Source organism: Chinchilla lanigera, unplaced genomic scaffold (genome assembly GCF_000276665.1).
Source record: "Chinchilla lanigera isolate Chin_1 unplaced genomic scaffold, ChiLan1.0 scaffold00006, whole genome shotgun sequence".
In the NCBI taxonomy this organism is placed as follows: domain Eukaryota; kingdom Metazoa; phylum Chordata; class Mammalia; order Rodentia; family Chinchillidae; genus Chinchilla; species Chinchilla lanigera.
Genome location: NW_004955407.1, coordinates 4,157,368 through 4,179,064, shown reverse-complemented (window position 1 = coordinate 4,179,064; position 21,697 = coordinate 4,157,368). Strand labels below are relative to the sequence as shown.

Genomic DNA, 21,697 nt, shown 5'->3' with positions numbered 1-21,697 from the left:
TCTGTGTGTCCCTCAAAGCCTCATGCGGTCTCGGGGCAGGCTTTTAGATTTTGAAGGGTGTGAGAGCTACACCCGCCCTGGGATGGATAGTTTGCATATGTAAGGGAGAGGAAGAGAGTGCTTGAGGGCATTCCTCCCCGATTCCGCCCTGATGTGTGGCTTGCTTCTTTTGCTGTGCTGCCGTCCTGAGATGCAGTCCTCTGCCACGTGCCACTCTGCCTTGTAATCTGCCAAGTACGGATTGAAACTTCCACGAACTGTAAGCGAAATAAACCTTCCCTTCCTTAATTTTGGGCATCAGGTATTTTGTCCCAGCAGCGAGAAAAAAGTAACCAAGACAGCACCTCTGGGCCACACCCACGGTGACTCGCTGGTGCTTGGCAGACCGGCTTCCTCAGGACAAGGCGGGTAACGCCCAGTAATCCCGTCATCTTCCAAAGCGCTGCCTGTGAGCATTGTGAATAAATCACAACAGAAAGAGTGTAACAATTTTAACTGTGAAACGCTGCACTTATTCTAGAATCATTTACTTCAGATTTTTCTTTGTTCCTCATATAAAACATGAGTGAATACTTATTAAAATAGATCATCCGTTGTTTTATTTTTTACTGATTTTCTTATTAACAATGTATCTCTAAAGGTACTGCAGCTGTTAAATACTTTTATTTTCATTTTAGCAGCTCGGTTTATTGTTTTCACTTTTTACCACTTTTAAGGCAAACTCTAGGGAGCAAATATTACTGTACATCCCATTTCAGTACTTTATTCAAATATGTAAGTGATACATTTTGCATTCACAAACATATGGGTCTAGTGATTTTCTTATGGCATATCCAAGTGTACTGTCTGTGTGAAAGAGTGTGGACTTCTTTTAATTTTTATTCATATGATTCAGAATGCTTTAAGGTACTTCTTTTATGGTTATTGATATATTAGTTTAAAATTGCATTTTAGAAAATTGAAATAACAAAAAATAAATAATAGATAATGATACCAATGATATTCTTAAAGATAACAGGTATCAACATCTTAATTTTATCTTTTCAAAATACTTTTCTGTATAAAATAATTCAAGTAATTCATATATCAATAATCATTTCTTTTCCAGATGGTTCATTTTATGCTGTCTGTGGTGACATGATGTGTTTCCAACTCATTAATAAATGCAAAGTTTTTATCCTAGATAAATTCAAATTTTTTTAAATCTACAGATCCAAATTTCAAAACATAAAATATTGAAAGCTCCATATTATTAAATATCCTTTTATGACATCAGTCAAGAATCTATGGCATACCTTTTTACTCACATACATGATTTATTTTAAATAGTATATTATTAACTGGACAGATTCCATAATTTGATACTATTAATAATACTCTGAAGTGCATCCTGATATATTCTTCATCTGTGTTTATGATTACTTCTTTAGGATAAATATTTAGAAATGAAATTTCTTGGATCAAAATGTGTGCAAATATGTAAGGATTTAGGGGATTTGAATTGTCCAATTGTCTTTACCACAACAGCTCACAGTCATAGAGATAGTACAGTAGTTCACCTTTTCCTGCAATGGTTATCTTCAGTGGATATTAGAAAAAATAGACAACTTGGAACTCTATTTTTTCCTATGAAGTTGAGAACTTACACCTCTTCATGTAAAGGAATCATTTTATAGCTTCTCTTTGGCAAATCCATCCTCAGCGTTACTACTCTTATACTTTGAGGATATTACTGAATAAAGTAAGAGTTACCAGAACACAAGCACTGTGATATCAGGACAGTTGATCTGATAACCCAGCAGACTGCACAGTAACAAAAATAGGAGTAAGGAGTATAACGTGGACACTGTGGACAGAGGGATAATTATCACCCCAATATGGATAGAGTGGAAAGGTGTAAGACTTCATCACATTGTTGAAGGTGGTATGCAATGTAAAATTTATGAATTATTTGTTTATGGATTTTTCCATTTAATATTTTGGACTGTGAATGATCTCTGCTATCTAAACCTATAAAAAGTGAAACTGTAGCTATGAGGGGATTACTGTGTATCAAAGTATTTTTTATGCTTTCACAATCAAAGAGAACAGACAATTTCTAGAAGCAGTTGCGGGGTGCAGGGGCTCAGGGCTGTAAGCCCTTCACTCAGGAGGCTGAGGCAGGAGGATCACTGTGAGTTTCAGGCTAGCCTGGGCTACAAAGTGAGTTCAAGGCCAACCTGAACTGCATGGCGAAACCCTGTCTCAAAAAGACTATATAAAACTTCTGTTATTTTCTTGCCCAATACCAAAAGTTTATTCTTTTGATGGGGGTATCAGAAATTGAACTCAGGATCTTGTGCTTGCAAGGACGGGGCTGTGCCACAGAGCTGTATTCCTGGCCCTCAAAAGTTTATTTTTGTTAAAACAAACAAACAAAAACTCTATCGTTTTGACTACTCAATTAACAACCACCAACACTGTCACATAGCATCTATACCACACTTCTGGAATGAGCCTGATTTTCCAGAGTGTTTCATCTACAGGTAAATAAACAGTGAAAAAACCACAGAAATACAATGGCATAGTGACCCTGAGGATCACAAAATGACTGAAGAGTTTTGACTGTCTTGATGGCTTTATGCATTATACTCCTTTTTCGTTTCTCCTTTTCAGTTATACTGTATAGTAGATTCACTTTGTTACTGAAGCTAAGTATGTTTTAAGTCCTATCTTAAATTTTGGACAGGAGATTTTTTTTGCACTGCAGGTAGTCGAATACATTTCTAACAATGACTACAGCTATATAGCTCAGAACACTTGATGAAATTGAAAGACAGTAGTAATTACCTTAATGATGCTTTTTAATTCTTCCCTAAGATCCATAAAAGATCATTTGCCAGTGTTCTATAGGAAAGCATCATATTTATGATTGAACTATCATCTCAACATATGCACAGAATAATATTTATTTTTTCAAGGAATATCTTTATTCTCCTCCCTACCACTATGTTTTCTAAATGTGTCTTTCATCACTTTTTGCTGCTGTGTGAGCTTCTGATGTGATTCATGGGAAGGACTATGCTCATGTGCTTGTTCTTCTTGTTATAATAGTCATATCATTTAACAAATACTTCCATATTAATGAAAAACACCTGAGCTTATTTCATATATGAAGAGTTATTCAGTTGGACTCTACCCTCTATGCCACATTCAATTAGCAAACAAGAGCAACCTTGTTTCCAGTACTATTCTTGATTTCAAAGATATTCAAGGAAACTATTTTCTTGTTGGCAATTTGAAAGACTCATGAAATACCTTGATCTTCTGTTGCGGGTTCACAAACTTTTGTTTGCAAACTACTTGGTTTGCATACAGAAATGTTTAGCAAACTTTGTTTTTTGTTTCCAGACTTTGCTTTGGGTGACGGATGTCACCAGAGCCATCTTTCCACACACAGACACACACATGGCCATCTTTGCCAAAATTGTAGAAAAAATTAAGTTCGTGAACCGAGGCACCACTATAATGGATTAACTTTCGAGTCATTTCTGCTCTTACCGTTTTGTCATGACCAAAGAGTTGTAACAACTATTTCTTTGTCCTTGGTAGAAGAAAGGTAATGCTGTGTCAAAATTTCCCTTAACTATCTTGAACAACAACAGCAAAACTTATTTTGCATTGATATTTCAATGTCAAAAGATTCTACAAAAATGCCAATCTACTGAGTTCATTGACTATCAGTGAATAGCTGTTTCAGAGTTCTTCAGTGTTCACCCTTCTACTTTTTCTCCCACAGCATTCCACAGCATATACATGGGACTTTTTTTTCTGAGAAGCTAGAATTTACATTTACAGTTTTAGAAGTCACTTATTTAAATTGCCATAATAAGCTCTGTTTAGTATAATAATTTTATAATTACCCTAAAGATTAAGGTAGTACACTGAAATAGCTAATTAAATTGCCATTTCAAGTTGTCATATTTCAGAATGTGTACTTAACGCAGGAATTTTGTTATTATAAAAATGTTTTTGAAATTCTTGGTTTTTGAGTTAGTTTTAATGCTAGGTTGTGACTGATAGTATCAGTCTAAATTGTTTAAGTGTATCATTTATCATGTTTAAGCATGGGAAACAGACTTGACTGAAATAAACTTTATCATCTCAGTAGTTTATACTGTAATAATAAAAGCAGTCCATTATTGTGTATCGGTTGTCTGCTTTGCTTGTTTTTCTAACCAGAAGCAGGATTATTCAGTTTAGGCACTCACCTTATTCCTTTGATTTACTGGGCAATGATTTGATTATTTCAGAAAAGCAAGCCATTGAAAACATGAAATGAAGTATTCTTTTTGGACAAATATATTCTGATTAATCTGCTTTAAAAATCAGCCACATCATTCAAGTAACACTTAACACATTTCACTTAGTATCTGAAATTTCTTTTATTCAGAAATTAGCGTTCAGGGCTTCAGTGCATTAAAACTTTCTCAACTGCTTCTCTGAAAATCACTGACTTGAAGTAAAGAGTAATTGCACCAAGGAATCATGGGAGGCGTTTGCTTTGCTTCACTGACGTAGGGTGTCTGCTCCCCTTGCTTTGGAACAGCTCCAAGAGCAACACACAGAAGGGTCATATAGAAATTATACCACCTAATTCCATATTTAAAAATCTTTGCATAGAGAAAGTATTTGAGAAGTTCAGAAAATCCTTAATCTCAAAACTTAAAACAGTTTGCCTGACAGTTTTCAACACTACTTTCTGTACTGTTATAGAGATATATTACCTCTTCCCTTGTCCTCAATGGTGCCAGCTAGCGAAGGGTCAATTAAGAAACTAATATCTATTTGTATCCATGTTTCTTTTTCTCCATAAAGATATTATTTGGGGAATCAGATTTTTTTTTTAAATGTCACTTTTAGTTACTTCAAAATCTCTACTGCATCATGGAAACCTCAAATATTGAGGCTTTATATTATATATTTTATTATACAAACTGTAACTTCTGTAAAATTCCACTGTGCACTCATGAGATATTGAAAGTAAAAAAGGCTATAAAGTTTTAGTATTATTATGAAAAGTTTTGATCTCATGGAACACCTGAAATGCTCTCAAGGGCTACTATAGGCACATAGATGACACACTGAAAACCACTACTGTAGATGCTTTACCAGTAAATAGTACTTAAAAACTAAATAAATATTTCGGTAGTTTTTTAGTGATATAAATCTCAATTATGGCATAGTTTCTGTGATATAACATGTTTTAAAGAAACAGCCCTGAAAGCATAACTGCAGCTGCACGCAGAAGGCAGCAAATCATCTTGAAATCCCTGGATTCCGTTTGAAATGGGTAGGATGGGAGCATTTAACCCCACAGATATAAAGCATCAAGGAACTTTTTGTTCCTTAGAACAAACAGAAAAATAAATTTTTTCCCTTTAGTTTCCTCAGAATGTAAATTTCAAGGTATAATTATGGTATATTTCTGCTTTGTTTTTACTTTGATTTACTAATTTACTTCATTCTATCAGAATCATGTTAATATTAGTGAGAACTGTTAGTAACTGAGTAATTTTTCTGTCTTTTGATTATGAAATCTTATGTCGGGGCTGGGGATTTAGCTCAGCAGCAAAAGCACCTGCCTGGCAAGTGCAAGGTCGTGAGTTTGGTTCCCGGTACCGGAGGAAACCCCCCCCCCAAAAAATGAAATCTTATGTCAAATAGGTTTATACTTTTGCACACATGCATGCGTGCATCTACATAAAGACTCTTACATTCGTGTTTAAACTGATGAAGTCCAAAATTTCAACATCATGGTGACCATTTCCTGTCTCCCCTACAGGATCAAGTTAGAGACACTATAGATTGTTATCTAATTTGTATGCTACGTGATCCATCAATCCAATTCTCAGTCCCTACATTCATTTTGGAGGTAAATTACTGCACAAACTTCTTACAGAAATTGGAGGAAAACAATTTATTTGCCCTTGGTTATCTTCCTTACTATTAAATCATTTTTATTTTTGTTCTGCATAACTAATAGTTTTTTCTGGATTTTGAAATGTTTTGAAAGAATTCTACCTGATCAGCAGGAAAAATCTTATTTTACACAGTTAGTTAGTTATTTATTGGTATTTGCAAAGCTGCCAAGTTGGTGACAGAAATATCTTAGTACAACTTTGTCTTATCTGATTTCACTTTCAAAATAAAAAAAAAATGCTTAAAGCCACATGGATAAATTCCCACCTAACTCAGGGTAATTCCATTTTAATAATTTATATAATAACATAACCCTTGTTCTGAAGGATTCTCCATAACTAAAACTATCCACATCAAAAATGGTATATATAAACCATTATATTATTTTGATAAGTAATATATATCTTATATCATTTACACATGAATTTAAAAATTAACAGCAAAATTTTTGTTTAGTAGTCTTTATATACTAACAGTATTTTCAGCTTTCAGTGAAAATAAAATGCCAACCATGAATTTACTCTATATTTTATTATAATAGGTATGAATATGTTTGTGTACAGCTTCACAAAGTAAGGGCACTTATTCATAATTCTGAAAAGTATAAATGGATTAGTAATTTCAGTTATCAATGTTGAAACACAGCATAACGAGAGTTGTTCAGATGGAAGACAGTGTAAACATTTCAACAGATGTAAAGAATAATTACCCAAGTTTATGTGGTAAAAAGTTTAAACTTCAATTTTGAAGTGCAGCAAAGAAGTAAGGAAGCTATATGCAAATAGGTTTAAGTGTATTACAATCTCATGCAGGAACTATTTTCTCTAAAATGCATAATTGATTCATTCAATAAATACACAAGCATTTCCACCATACCAGGCAATGTCGCGGGGCCAAAGAATCAAGAAGTTAGTGAGGCATAGTAATACACAGTTTACCATCTAATATGGAATTCAGATCATTAAAAATAAAAGACGGAGAATAAGCAAAGTGTAGGTGTAACCTGGTGAACAAGGAAAATGGGGAGTGTGAGCAGTGTGAGGGAAGGTCATTTAGAGGACAGCTTCTCTAACAAAATGACATTTGAGCACAAAATTGGTGAAAGAGAAGATGGGAATAATGCAAATATTGAGATAGATTAATTTTGTTTCAACTACTTTTAATTGAATAAATAATTGTATTTATTGCTCTGATTCCAAAAGTCTGTCTTTAAAGAAAAAGAATTTAAGTGGTCAGATTAATGATTAACTCAAATTATTATCATCAGGCTAGTAGTGACTAACCCCCTTTCCTATTGCTGTAGTTCAGTCAACTGTGTCTGTGAGCCCTGGAAACTCAGTAACTGCATCAGAAAGTGTTTTACTAGAGAAACAGATATAATTCAAGATGTACAAATGTATAAGAAATTACAAGATTGGCTTACGATGGTCAGCCACAGAGTCGGATGAGGAAGTTCAGAGGGTGTCTGCACTCTGGAGGCTGAAGGTTTCTGCTCAAGGTGTGGAGCTCACTGCAGCATGTCATGCAAGTCTGTATCAGGAGGCCGATGGGTCTGTGACTGAGGGCTGAAGAGTCTGCAACAAAAACCTGGAGTCCACCCAAGAAGGCTGAAGGACCAGAGGTTGAAGCCAGGAGACGACATTCAAACTGAAAGCAAAGTCTGGAGCTCCACCAAAGAACAAAGCAACCTCCCTCCTCACTTCCCCTCTATACCTTCCAGGCATCAAGCTGCCCTAGGTTGGGTCCTTTACATCCTAACGTGTAAAATCTCTTAGCTGACTTAGTTAACCTTCTAAACTTCTCAAATTGAACCAATCAATCAACCTTTACAGAAACAGTTACTTTCAGTTATTTTCAATACCTTGGGTATTTCCTTTATTTTCAAATATGTGGTGACATATGTTACTAGAAGCTTTTTCCATGAACCCCCGAGCCATCGATGAGCCCAATTCCTATGACAACTGAGCTGCCGCAGTCCTAGGCCCATCTTAATAATTGCTTACTGTCTTGGTTACTTTTCTCTTGTTGCTGAGACAAAATACCCAACGCCCAAAATGAAGGAAGGAAAGGTTTATATAGCTTACAGTTTGTGGAGGTTTCAGTCCATACTGGGCTGGCTCCCAGGCAGAAGGTAGCAAAGCAACAAGAGCAAAGGGGGGAATGGCAGCCGAACAGCAAATGCAGCCAGAGCAAAAGGGAGGAATGGCGGCAAGCTTCTTTCCCTCCCTTACATTGTAAACAGGCTACCCCTACCTAAGGGGCAGGTAGCTCTCACATAATTTCCATGCCCTCCTCTTCCACCGGCTCAGGATGTATACAAAGTAAGCACCCTGGCTTCCTGCTGAGTCACTTAGCCAAACCTCTAGATTCCCCAAGTTGACACAATGTATCAACCATAACACTTACCTAGAATGGCTAATAATTTGACCAATTTTCTTTTCTAACATCATTCTACACCATAAATCTGTAAGCCAAAATTCATATTGATTTCCTTGTGCTAATAAATTTATGTCTAGATTTTCTATGTATTTTGAGCCGATGTCCACTAAACATAGGCACTATCTTCATCTCTAATAGTCTCAAAATCATCAGAAGTTGCACAGTGGATAGCTATGAGAATCCTAAGCGACTTTTCCACATTTTTTAATTTCTTAGATGCTGATATTAGACAGAACAACCTTAAGTTTTATTTCCTGTAAGGTACTAGAGTGGTTCTAATATTATTTCTATAAACTTTATTATAAATGCATAATATTCCTGCTATAATGACTACTCCGTTGTATTACAATGTTGTCTCTTTAAAAATTTGTGTTCAGACAACTAAAAATTTAGATTTTCAAGTGAAAAATTGTAATCTTTTTAAATAAAAATGTAACTAATAGTCAAGAACATAAAATTATGCACCTTCATGGGTATCTTGTGATATTTCAATACATATACATTGAATTGATTTCATCATCTCTCAGTAAGACTAAACAGCTATCTTCCCAGTTGTCTGTCATTTCTATGGTGCAAACTTTGACACTTCTTTCTTCTTGCTTTGTGAAGTGTACTGTACTTTATTGCTCTCTATAGCCACTCTACAGTACGAGAGCGCACTAAAGCTCCTCGCTCCTGTCTGCACGTATCTCAGTGCCTGTGATTCACCTCTCTCCATCCTTTCCCTGCCCCCACACTCACTCTGGCCTCCATGTCCAGCTTCTATTCTCAGTTTTTGTAAGATAAACTTCTAAATATGTGCATTATTTCATTCCTCTTGTGATTGAATTATGTTCCACTGTGTACGTCTCACGTCTTCATCTGCTCCCCTATTGACGCACACTCAGGCTGCGTCGTTTCTTGGCAATCACGCGTGTGCATTAGTGAACATGGGAGCGCCTAAGTCTTTGCACAGGCTGACTCCATTTCCTTTGGGGATACGTTCAGCAGTGTTATTGCTGGAAAAAATGACAGTCTCGTTTTAACTTTTGAGGAGCCCACTGTTTCTTATAAGGGCTTTGATAACGCACATAGTTACCAATGGCATGCAAGCATTCCTTTTTCTCTACAGCCTTGCCAGGACTTGTAATGTTTGTTCCTTTCAACAGTAGCCATTCTGATTGTGGCAAGGTGGTATCTAGTTGTGGATTTCATTTGCATTTTTCTACTGATCAGAGAGTTGAACATTTTTTCATACACCTGCTTGCTGCTTATATTCCTTCTTCTGAGAAATGTATACTTAGATCTACTATCCATTTTAAAGTTAGATTTTTTACTATTAAATTTTTGCATTTATTTATGTGATCAATATATCAACTATTTGTCAGATATGTAGCTTATAAATGTTTTCTTCTATTTCATGTTCCATCTGCACTGTGTTATTTCCTTTGCTGTGAAGAGGGTTTTGGTTGGATGTAATTCTACTTGTTTATTTTTCTTTTCTTTTAATGTCCCATAGCTCCTTTCCCATTCTGATCTTCAGAAGCATTTCTTGCATGTTTTCTCATAGTAGTTTCATATTTTTGAATCCTACATTTCAGTCTTTGTCCCATTTATGGTAGATTTTTACAAGCTAAGAGAGATAAGGGAATATCTTCATTCAAATTTTTCAACACCATTTATTAAAAAGACAATCCTTTTTCCAAAACATGTTCTTAAAATCTTTATCAAAAATCATTCTGATGTAGATATGTGAGCTTACTTCTAAGATCTCTATTCTGTTCTATGGATCTATGTGCTGCCTGTATGCTAGTTCCATGCTTTTTTAATTACTACAGATTTGTAGAATATTTTGAAATTAGATTCATAATGTCTCCTGGTATATTTTCTTTCAAAACAATTTGGCTACCTCTGTAAACATTTTTAAGTGCAATGATTATAGATATATAATATGTAATATATATATATATATAAAACAAAAAATTGTCATATAAAACTTTAGTGAATTTTGGAAAAAGCTGGACACACGTTAAAATATATACTTATCCTTTCTCCTAAATTTTTACATTATTTAGAAAATAGAAAATAGAAAGAAAACATCATATTACCTTGCTTTTATATTATTTTGTGTAACCATGTAAAATAAACATTTACTTGTGTTTCATTTCCAGATAGCCAAAGAAAAACTTAGCAACAATTGTGTATATTAATAAATTCTTGATCATTTTGCCAAATGTTGAAAAATTACCGAGTCCTCTGACAGGTTTTTGCTACCTAAAGTATCATCTGTCTCTGATCTCTTGTTCCAATCAACCTTTGCTGAAGCCATTCACTCAGTGACTTTCAGATTTGAACTATTGGGGATTAGGATAAATACTTCCCCTGGGAATCTTGCTAGAGTGCCCTCCACCTTCTTGTCTACTGCAATGAGTGAGTTCATTCCCTGACAATAGATATATTCTAGGTCCTTTAGAAAAATGATTTATCTCTGTACTTCCACTTTTAACCTGAGAAGCCAATATTTGCCTCTAGGTTAAATACTCAATTTCTCAGCGTTTATTCAGATGAACTCTCTGAAGTCCTTTGTCACTCTGTGATCTGACAGAACTCATAGGCAGGAGACACGCACTGTGAATCCACAAAACATTTTCCTAAATCAGTGGGGAAACAATTGTGCATACAATTTGGGGAAAATTGAGGCAGATATGAGATGGTATATTTCAGTGTCCTGATTTCCTAGCAATTATAGTCCTTTTTTGCTTTTAGAAGTCAAGGCTGGAAGCCCTCTAACCTACAGTAAATGAACTGACTTCACCTAAGCTGAAGAACAATTCAAGCTCTAGCCAGATGTCTTGTTTGAACTGTCTAAATTCATTAAACCTACAGAATCGATCTGCAGAATTTCTCAGACTCACTTTTCAGGCTTACTGGCTGATTCCTACTTTAACTGCCACTTGTTAGCAAAGTGAATCAGGTTGGGCACTTCTTCAACTAATCCTGGATTGGAGGCTCATGATTATGTAGTCCTTCTGCTGAGAGAATCCCTAGAATCTTTGCACCACTTTATTCTTCTCCTTGATGCTGCCTTCCAAATTCCGGAGTAGTAAGTACAGATATATTGCCCAAGTAGCAGTTTACTCCATAGTACAACTTTAAGAGCCCCCATATAATTAACATTGTAAATGTCAGTATCCTTGATATTCAAGAGGCTTTTCTATGGAAATTTGAGAGTTGGAACAGCTAAAGTTTATAAGATTTTAAACTTTAAGCCGTTAGAGATGGATAAATTTGCAGATAGTTCTTTTATATTCCCCATAGCCTGAAGTTTATGCAAGACAAAATAGCTGCATAGAAAGTTTAAGGAACTTCGCTAAAATTATTTAAGGTAAAAGCTGGTCCCATAAACCAAGATTCCTGAGTCCTACTAAATTTAAAACTTTGTATGGAATATGTAACTAAATCTTTCTCTCAGTTTCTGAGCTATACATAATTCAGTGTTGGGAGTAACTAGCTCTAGGTTTGACACTGCAGATACAGAGAGCAAACATTGACCCGTGATTCTGTTAAGTTTGCATTGGAGGTCCCTATGCAATTGAGGTTTTAGATACACTCCGTATGCTGTGATTCTGGCATGCAACTGGAAAGTTTTCTGAAATATATCAATATCTGGGAAGTGTACCTGTGAATATAGAGGCCATTCAAGAAAATGCTTCATTTTAAAATCTGCTAAAATATGTTTTAAAAGATCTACAAAGCACTTTAGTGAAATGTAAGTGTTTAGTGTAAGGTTAAGCACTATCACTATCTCCATCTGCAAATACATAAAAGTCATTGGCACAGGGAGACATGCAGTAACAGTCCTTAAGGGCCAATATGATTCTAATTATGGGGCCCGTAGATTTTAATTTAGTCACACTTTATCATGAAGCTGCTTGCATTTAGGATGAGAATCTTTATGTCTGAGACTTTCCACTAAAAGTAAATTCAATATACAGAGGCCTGACTCCCTGAATTTCCTACAAATAATGCATTGCAGAACTTATACATTATTTTGCATCTGATTCTGAACACAACATTTCCTCTTCTTCTTCCCCCTCATATTTCTTAAGATTTTCTGTTTGTTTTGGTTCAGAAATTTCTTTAGCAGTTTTTAATAACCATGAGGATCAGTTTTTACAAGTAGGTGTTTCTTGAATAACTACCAGTAACTTTTTTTTTTTTTTTCCGGTACCAGGAACCAAACTCATGACCTTGAACTTGCCAGGCAGGCCCTGTGCAACTAAGCTAAATCCCCAGCCCCTACTAATAACTTTTTAATAAGGTATTCAAAAACTTGGATTTGGTGCGACAATATTGTTCTCCTTATTTGGCCTTAATTTATGTATACAATTAGAGGAAAGTTGAGGCAGATATGAGTGCTTTGTCAGTGATGGCTTCATCTGATAAGGAACATGATGCTTATTTCATAAGTTGAATTTAAATTTTATTAAAAATAGAAAAATGTCCTTTTTTCCAGATAAGGTGTGTGTGTGTGAGGAACCAAAAGAAAAAGAAAAGAAGAAAACAGATTAAAAACAGGGAAAATTTCACTGAATATTGTTATGTTATCGTATCAGGGTATTAGTGGTGAATTTGGTTCTTGTTTTTCCCTTCATTAAAGGTAAAGCCCGAGGCAGATATAAAAAATATTACTAGAATGAACAAGAATTGTGAAAAAAAATGTGATTCCACTTAGTCCAGATAAAATCCCCAATAGATCCTAGGGCTTAATTGGATTGTTTTTTTTCTGCTAGTCTAGATTCCTCACACACCCTCTCAAGCCGTGATTCTCAAATGGTGATTTCATTCCCCAGCAGATACCTGATATTGTGTGGAAGCACTTTTGCCTTTCACAACTGGGGAATACACATGTATCTTAGGCAAGATAGGTCAGGAGTGCTGCTAAACTTATCAGAACTGATGGGGCAAGCCCCAACCCAGATATAACCTGGTCTGAAATGTGGACAGCACTCCTCTAGAGAAGCCTTGCTCCAGTGCTATTCCAGATGCACGAAGATGGGGGTAGGCAGGCAGTTTTGTTTTGCAGTGTGCTTTCAGGCTGGTGTATTAGTGGGTGAGTGTCACTTGTGTGCAATGGAACACGATCCAGTATGAAAACAGTGAAATCCCACCATTCATGATGACACGAATTGACTTGGAGGACATCATTCTAAAATAAACTAGGTCAAATACTGTTTTGTCTCACTCATTCATATGTGAAATCTAAAATAAATTTGATACCAAAAAAGTTGAGAGTAGAATAACGGTAACCAGAGACTAAGGTAAGGGATTGTTGGGAAGACAGCTGGGGAAGGTTGATCAAAGTTTAGTCAGATGTGTGCAGGAAGTCATGGTGTGTGGGCTATTGGGGAGTAGAGTGACAATAGACAATGCTATTGTAAGGTCCATTTCAACAGCCTGGAAGAAAGAATTTTGAAAATCTTGATCTTAAAGAAATGTTCAGTGTTGGAGGAGATACTTGTGCATATGTATAATCTGTTTTAAATGTTGCAAAATATATACAAATATTGAAACATTACATTACTGCATTAATACATATAATTTTTATGTTTTCATGTAATGGTTAAGATATTTTTTAAAATGTCAGTCTTATAGAAGTGAAGAGTGGGTGGTGATTATCAAAGACCGGAAACAGCAATAGGGAGTCTCTGCCAAAATGATACCTATGTCTATTTGCATAGAAGGAATAAATTTCGAAAAACCTGATACACAGCAGTGACCATATTTAGTGCGATTATACTGTACATTTGAAAAACGTAAAGATGGGATGTTACGAATTCTCATTTCTAAAATGATAACTATGTAAGTAATGAACTTGTTAATTAGGAAGATTTAACATTCCACTACATACGTACATTTCAAAATATAATATTGCGCACAACAAAAACATGAGCTGTTATCTATCAATCAAAAACAATACTAACTTTTTTAAAAACTCAAAATAAATATGGGTTAACCTTGAAGCGCTCTTATTGACAGATCACAATAACGTTTTCTGCTGGGATTCAACAGGCAAAACATCTCTTTTAAAAAGTTATCTAAACGGCATTAAATTTAGTGATAATATCATACCACATATTAATGATAAAAAACAAAGTTACAGCCTGTGAATTTAACTTTTTCTTTTTAATCTGAAAATTACTTACTTTTAAAATAAATAACAAGTTTAGGGATACAGCTCAGTGGCAAAAGCACTTGCCTGGTAAGCGCAAGGTCATGAGTTCAGTTCCCAGTACCAAAAATAAATAAATAAATAAATAAATAAATAAGAAATAGATAACAATGCAGCTTGAACAGAAAGGATGAGAATGGGGACCATGCACTCTCTTCGGTGCTTCTTAGTTCTCCGTATCCACACTGGGAGCAGGTTACACGGTGCAATATGACACATTGCTATTTGTGAGAAAATGCAAACATGTTAGCCACCTCCTCTCTGGTCTCCTAGAACACAGAATTTTGGGATATCACAAACCTAATGAATTAAATGGTAAGTCTTTTATCCCTACTAAAATTTTATTTTCATTTGATTTTGATCTAACACTTGAAAATGCTAATATGCCCACATGTTATAAATTTCAATAATGACTACTTTAGCTTTGATGCTTCATTTTTGTTTATGAAGACATTGGATCCAAATCTTAAATAAACTTATTTATATAGCAGGGAAATATGTCAGACATTTTAATCAGCATATAGATCTGACCTGTGCATAAATTTATACTTTAAAATTTTATTGAGTTTCATTATACAAAGGAATAGAGTAGTATCTATGTGCATACACTAAAGATATTTTAAAAATTCTTTTGGTGTTTTTAACTTGGTAAAGTTCATACTTTCAATACAATAATATTGAATCAATTGATTATAGATTATATAGCATTCACAGAGTCAAATAAAAACCTTTTTAGCATCTGCAAATTCTAAAACACTGAATCTGTACAACAGCTTGTGGTAAATTTTCATAATTTTGTGGATACTAAAAACTGATACATAGTAAATTTTATATTTACTATAGTGGAGACATTAAAATGCTCTAATGTAACATCATTATTATATAGCAGTATAGGCAAGAGAGGAAGATATCAGAAAATAATATTCATTTCCAAAAAATGAAATTATACTGCATACTTATCTGGTATTTATATTGGCTCATTCATTATTATTAATGTCTAGATGCACTCTGAAAAACAGATTTAACTTATTAATTGAAAAGTTCAAATAGTATCAAAGATCTTTTATTTAACACACTACTCTATGTCAATAAAATAATAAGTCAAATTCTCAATTGACATTACACTGTAAATTACATTAAATAAGATGCAAATGAGAGAGGTAGAAAGCCTCTCTCTCTCTCCATTATGAAATATTAAATCCAAAGAATTCAGGTTAGGCAAGTGCTCTACCATTGCACCACTGAAGTAAACCTCCAGGGTATTTTATTTTGAGACGGAGTCTCAGGAAGTTACTCAGGATGGTTTTGAACTTTTGATCCTCATGCTGCAACTATGCCCAGCATCCGAATTCAATTTAAAACTATGAGAATGCAAAGCTGAGGATATTAAGGCAGGATATTTTCAGAAGTTGAAAGATCACAGAAGATAAACCAGTTCTGCCGGGAAGATTCCCAAATGTCCCACTAAGGACAATTTATTTGGCAGAATGTTCAAATAAAACTATTTACCGGTAACAGAGGTCAGATGGGGAAAAAAGTCACCTAAGAGAAAAGTACAATATGTTTTTAAGAAGGTAGCATATATTTAAAAGAAAGGGGAACAACTGAGATCAAGACGCCTTTGCTCAATGCCTACTCTGCACAGCAGCCAAGATAATACACTTATGTGGAAGCCAACAATTCTCTAGTGAGCACAGGCTCCTGTGAGTTATGTTCCTTGTATTCAGCTTTACAAAATATTCAGCTATTTGTAGGCTCATGGTTTCAAATTAGAGTTGGGGTACATACACCAGTTTTACTTATGTCAAAAGATAAGACAAACCTACTTGAACTCATTTTACCAGTGCTGAATATAGTGTGAAACTACAGTGTCGAATTGAAAGATTTTGTGAGAGCATGCATAGATACTGTTTTTAAAAACTGTGTCAACATTTTGCTGGTTTGAAATCTCTTCTATAGTTAGAACTACAGGAAAGTTGTGCTAACCTATTGAAGTGATTGGGACAGCAGGAAGGGCAAAACATCTAGTGAGCATTCTACTAACAATGAGCTGCTGTATTAGTTTCTTTACATATATCATAAGCCCATTACCAATGACAAAATGTCTGCTAAATATTGAGTAATAATACTGACTTGTTTTAATTCAATTCCTGACTCTCGTGATAATGGTATCATTTACAAGATGCCTGGCTGGGGAAGCGATGAGAGTATTAAATCTATGATTATCATTTTATTTTTAGACCTAAGAAATCATACTATTGAAAAGTTTGATGTTATTATAACAGAAGCATGATGTGTGTGTGTGTGTGTGTGTGTGTGTGTGAGTGTGTAATCTGTAGGTCACAGCAGTTATAAAACATGGCAGGAAGAGAGGAGAATTTTTAAAAAGATTTCTATTAGTAATATAATTTACAATACCTTTTTTCCAAACACATTCTCCATTTGTATAAGTTGTTTAAAAAAAACTTCTAAGAAGATTTATATAGGTGAAAAAATTGGCATTGATTGGAAAATTGTCTTGGAAGTAATTTACCTGAATCTGTAACCAGCTACTGCACTAGCCTACACACTCTACAAAGTTCAGGGCAAAGTAAGGGGTTCTGAGGAGCAGAGCCCGCAGGAAAGGGTGAGCATAAGAATTCAGCAGACACCTCTTCAATAGCATTATATCTCAACCTAAACATGGGTATGGTTATGTCGATACTAACCAAAAAAATAAAAAGACAACTTTTCAGTTGTTCAGTGTAAGAACTTTGATTAAAATAAAAATGCTCTTCTTTCTGAAAAACATAATGATGAGTTTAAGGTGAAACAACTTTGGTGTGTTCCATTTTCATGTGATTGCAATAAAAGTAAATAAATAGGCTTTTCTGCTATTTATCTATGATTATTTTTAATTAATATAGTTTGATTGCGACCAGTGACTTTGGTAGGGTAACACATACCAACCTTTCATTTCTAAACAGATACAAAGTTTTTAACATAGAAAGACTTTTTTCCTATTTGTAGTGTGATTTCCGTCATTTGGTTCTAATCAAATGAAAGAGCAACATGGGATCATGGGAAAGCCTTTGTAACTGATACTTAAAAATATTCTATTTCCTTTGTTGCATGTTCACAACTTTGACTCTTGTTAATTCTCTGAGTTCTTTAAGGAACGGAAAGTATATCCAATGATGTCATTTGGCACTCTGATTAAATTTTAAGTGCAACATATTAAAATAGTTTAAATTAAATATAACTTAAAATTAATAGGTAATACTTGAAATTTTGAATCCTAAAGTCCCAGATTTGGTCTAAGCACCCACAGGAGGTGCCATTCTTTGCTACTTAGTGGGCCAGAATAATCTGCATCACTTCTGAGTTAGAAATATAGACACTGGAATTCTCGAATCAAAATTTTCATTTTAATAGGCTGAACCCTCCATGATATACATGCACTTAAAATTTGAAAAGGAACGTATCTGAGCTTATTTTTCTACATTTATTCGCAACAAATTATTATCATTCCTATTTGCCTAACACTTCCCTGACAAAAGATTGTTATTTATAGTAGTCTTACCCAAAGTGACCTGTACAGTACTTTCCATATGGCTGATATTTGGTATATTTTTATTAAAATTATTTAATAATAATTCTGTGAAAACTATGCAATTTATAGCTTCTAACCCAATGAGGTAAGGTTATTCTTCTCCAGACCATAAATTCTGGGAATGTAATTATAATATCTCATAAGATTTAAAAATTTTAGTTATTGCATAATACCTATGGAGTAACATGTAGCTTTACAATGCACGTATACATTATATAATGAGCAACATAATGTCACATCCAATTCCTCAAACATTTATTTCTTTGTATTAGTAACATTTAAAATGGCTGATTGATCAATCAAAGAGATTTTTTAAAATGTAATTTCATTTTAAATGTACTTAGTTAAAATATCTGTAAGCATATGTGTCGGAAAGCATTCTAAATTATGTACAGGTGCTAAATTTTTTTTCTGAACAAATTGCTTAGTCAAACATAAACCTATGCTAAATAAAGGATGATTTTGATATCTATTTTAATATTTAGGTATATTGTAGCCAATATATTTCTATTTTGTTACAGGTGATTAACTAAGGTGTCAAAATTAATATAAAATATTGATATTTAAGCAATTTTCTATTTTTTATGATTATGAAATTCTTCAACATTATGTATAAGTAAATTTGATATAAATGGAATGTTTCTGCCTGGTATCAAAATAGAATATCAAGATATTTTAGCAGGAGCCTATGTTCCATTTCAGAATAAAAATGCCCCGACAAATTTTCTCTGATTTCAAATATTTATGTATGTTGTATGTTCTATGCATTACTTGTTTATTTAAACGTGGTTTTCTGTTTGAAGGGAGGGAAAATCCCAATCCGTTGGACATCCCCAGAAGCAATCGCCTATCGCAAGTTTACCTCAGCCAGTGATGTATGGAGCTATGGGATTGTTCTCTGGGAGGTAATGTCTTACGGAGAAAGACCATACTGGGAGATGTCCAATCAGGATGTAAGTATGTATCTGTAGTCTGTGAGTTATGAGTTCAGATTAAAAGATCAAGCTGTGCAAGGAAGTGAAGCATAATGAAACCAGGTGCTCATAGTTTATAACATTGAAATAGAATACTCAGAAAAAATGAAGCTGCTTCTAACTCTTACAAGAATATTAATTGCATTGCTCTTACATCCTTGAACATTCCCATCAAACAGGGATTTAGGAATGTGACAAGATCAGACATTTTTGGGTTAAACATGAACTAACATAAGTGACCAATAAGAAAATCAAATATATATCATTGTGTATTTGAAATATTTTTGCTACAAAATTGTTTCTCTGCAACATTAAGATGCAAGTTTTCCATGCTTTCTTGATTAATTTCATGCATCTATTTCAACATTGTGTTTGTTTAAATTTAGCATTGCAAAAAATGATATAAAATCATCAGTCTCTATCACATCTCTGATAATGTAATAAACTTGCACATGCATTTTGTTCATAACTTTGAAGTCTTTAGATAGGGCAATTATCCTAAGTGTTTTATTGTAACTGTGATAGGATTGTTTTTCCAAAGGTAGTTTGGTTTTATGGCATATATTTTGCTAATGCTTAGTGAAAGGATATCATTAGATCTGAAGTCAGTACTTTATCCTTAACCACAAACTTTGAGCACGATCCCACGATGTACAAGAAGTCAACCTGAAATGTTTTCAGTCATTTGCTACTCACTAACTTACAAAATTTCCTCTAAGGTATTTAGATGTATACTTTTCCTTACTTCCAATAGCATGATGGGTTTGTTTTGTTTTGTTTTTGATTTTAATAATACAAGGAAAATGAGGCTTAATTTTCCACATCTCTCTCTCTCTCGCTCGCTTTTATATTTTATCTTCATATCAGAGAATGGTTATATCGAAGCATGGTCTCTGGATCAGTAATTTTACAACAATTAATTTTACAAATATAAATTCCCAGGCCTGACCTTAGACCATTGGATTCAGAAACTAAAAAATTGAGGATATAGCATTCTAAAAATAGGGGAAAGGGGATTTAGTTCAGCGGCACAAGTTCGTGGGTTCGATTCCTGGTACCGGAAAACAAACAAACAACAACAACAAAAAACAAAAACAAAAATAACAAGTGTTCCAGATATTCTGATGTACATGAAAGTTTGAAAATCCTCACTTTGCATGTTTTGAAAATACTAACTAAATAACAGCTACTTAATTGTGCAATACATAGGATTTTACCAGAGGAAGTTGCTATGATTTAGAAATCATTAGAATTGTGGTAGGGTACAAATTTGTATATCAGTTTTCTTGCATGCATTCATATAAGACTTCCACAGCAATCTGTATAACTAAATACTTTTTATAATTATTATAAAATTTTTATAACAAAGTTTCTACGCCATGGAGCATTGCTTTTTATTTTAATCGGCCAAGGATCTTTACGAACACTTCACTAAATTTACTTTGCCTCTCTTGATCTTCCTTTCTGTATTTCACTCATGAATAATTTGACATTTGTTTGATCAGCCATTGTGACTTCAATCAATTTACAATGGTGGGTTTTAAAATTAATTCTAAAATATTCACATAGATGTGAGTTAAGAAGTAAAATAAACCCAAATTTTTAAGTCTATGAGAACTGTACTTCTCACACAGGTAATTAAAGCTGTGGACGAGGGTTATCGCCTGCCACCCCCCATGGATTGCCCTGCTGCCTTATATCAGCTGATGCTGGACTGCTGGCAGAAAGACAGAAACAACAGACCCAAGTTTGAGCAGATTGTCAGCATTCTGGACAAGCTTATCCGGAACCCCGGCAGTCTGAAGATCATCACTACCGCAGCAGCAAGGTGACATGTTAGATCTCAAATCCTGCCTCCGTTATGCAGTGCCTGTGCTTTTTCTTTTTTCTTTTCTACTCTACCTGCATTCTTTGAAACTAATGATTCTCAAGACTAGAGAGATGTGCTTTATTTTCTTTTTCTGTAGGAAAAATTCTTATGCCATTTAATAATACTGATGGTATTCCAAGGTATTTTTAATTTCTGGGGTTGAGCAGAAGTATCTGTACATCCATGCTTGTTTAAATCTTTGGAAAACTGGAAATTTGGACACACAGTTTCTTCATACTCTCTTTTGTTTAAAGAAAAGGAGAAGAAAGAAGGAAAAGAGGGAAGAAGGGAAAAAAAGCCCTGGGTTCGCTGGCTGCTAATTTTAGTAAAATACAGTTTCCTTTTTTTGTTTAAAACCTTCAAAAACTGATAGTTATACATCCAAACATTATACTGATTAATGATATTCCTTTCTTTCTTTATTAAACAAAAGTTCTTAAACATATGATAGGTACGAATGACGGTGCTAGCTAGTGTTAATGATAAAACTAAGAGTGAAATAAGGGTCATTTCCCAGGACAGCAGCACAAATGTACATGCATCTGAACTTTAATACAGAACATAACACATATTGTCCATTAAATTTTATGTGTATTTCTCACAGTGATGAATACTGAGTGTTCTCAGTGTTTTTGAATATTGTAGATTAT

At 34.3% G+C, this 21,697-nt stretch overlaps 1 protein-coding gene across 2 annotated transcripts in view; it reads left to right on the top strand.

The window, feature by feature from the left end:
- Epha3 (EPH receptor A3) overlaps positions 1-21,697 on the top strand; it is a 365,230-nt gene that overhangs the window by 321,836 nt on the left and 21,697 nt on the right. For both annotated transcript variants that reach the window (XM_005375518.2, XM_005375517.2), the window contains exons 14-15: positions 19,007-19,156; positions 20,812-21,005. In XM_005375518.2, the coding sequence (XP_005375575.1) occupies positions 19,007-19,156; positions 20,812-21,005 (344 nt within the window). The remainder of the gene's footprint in view (positions 1-19,006; positions 19,157-20,811; positions 21,006-21,697) is intronic.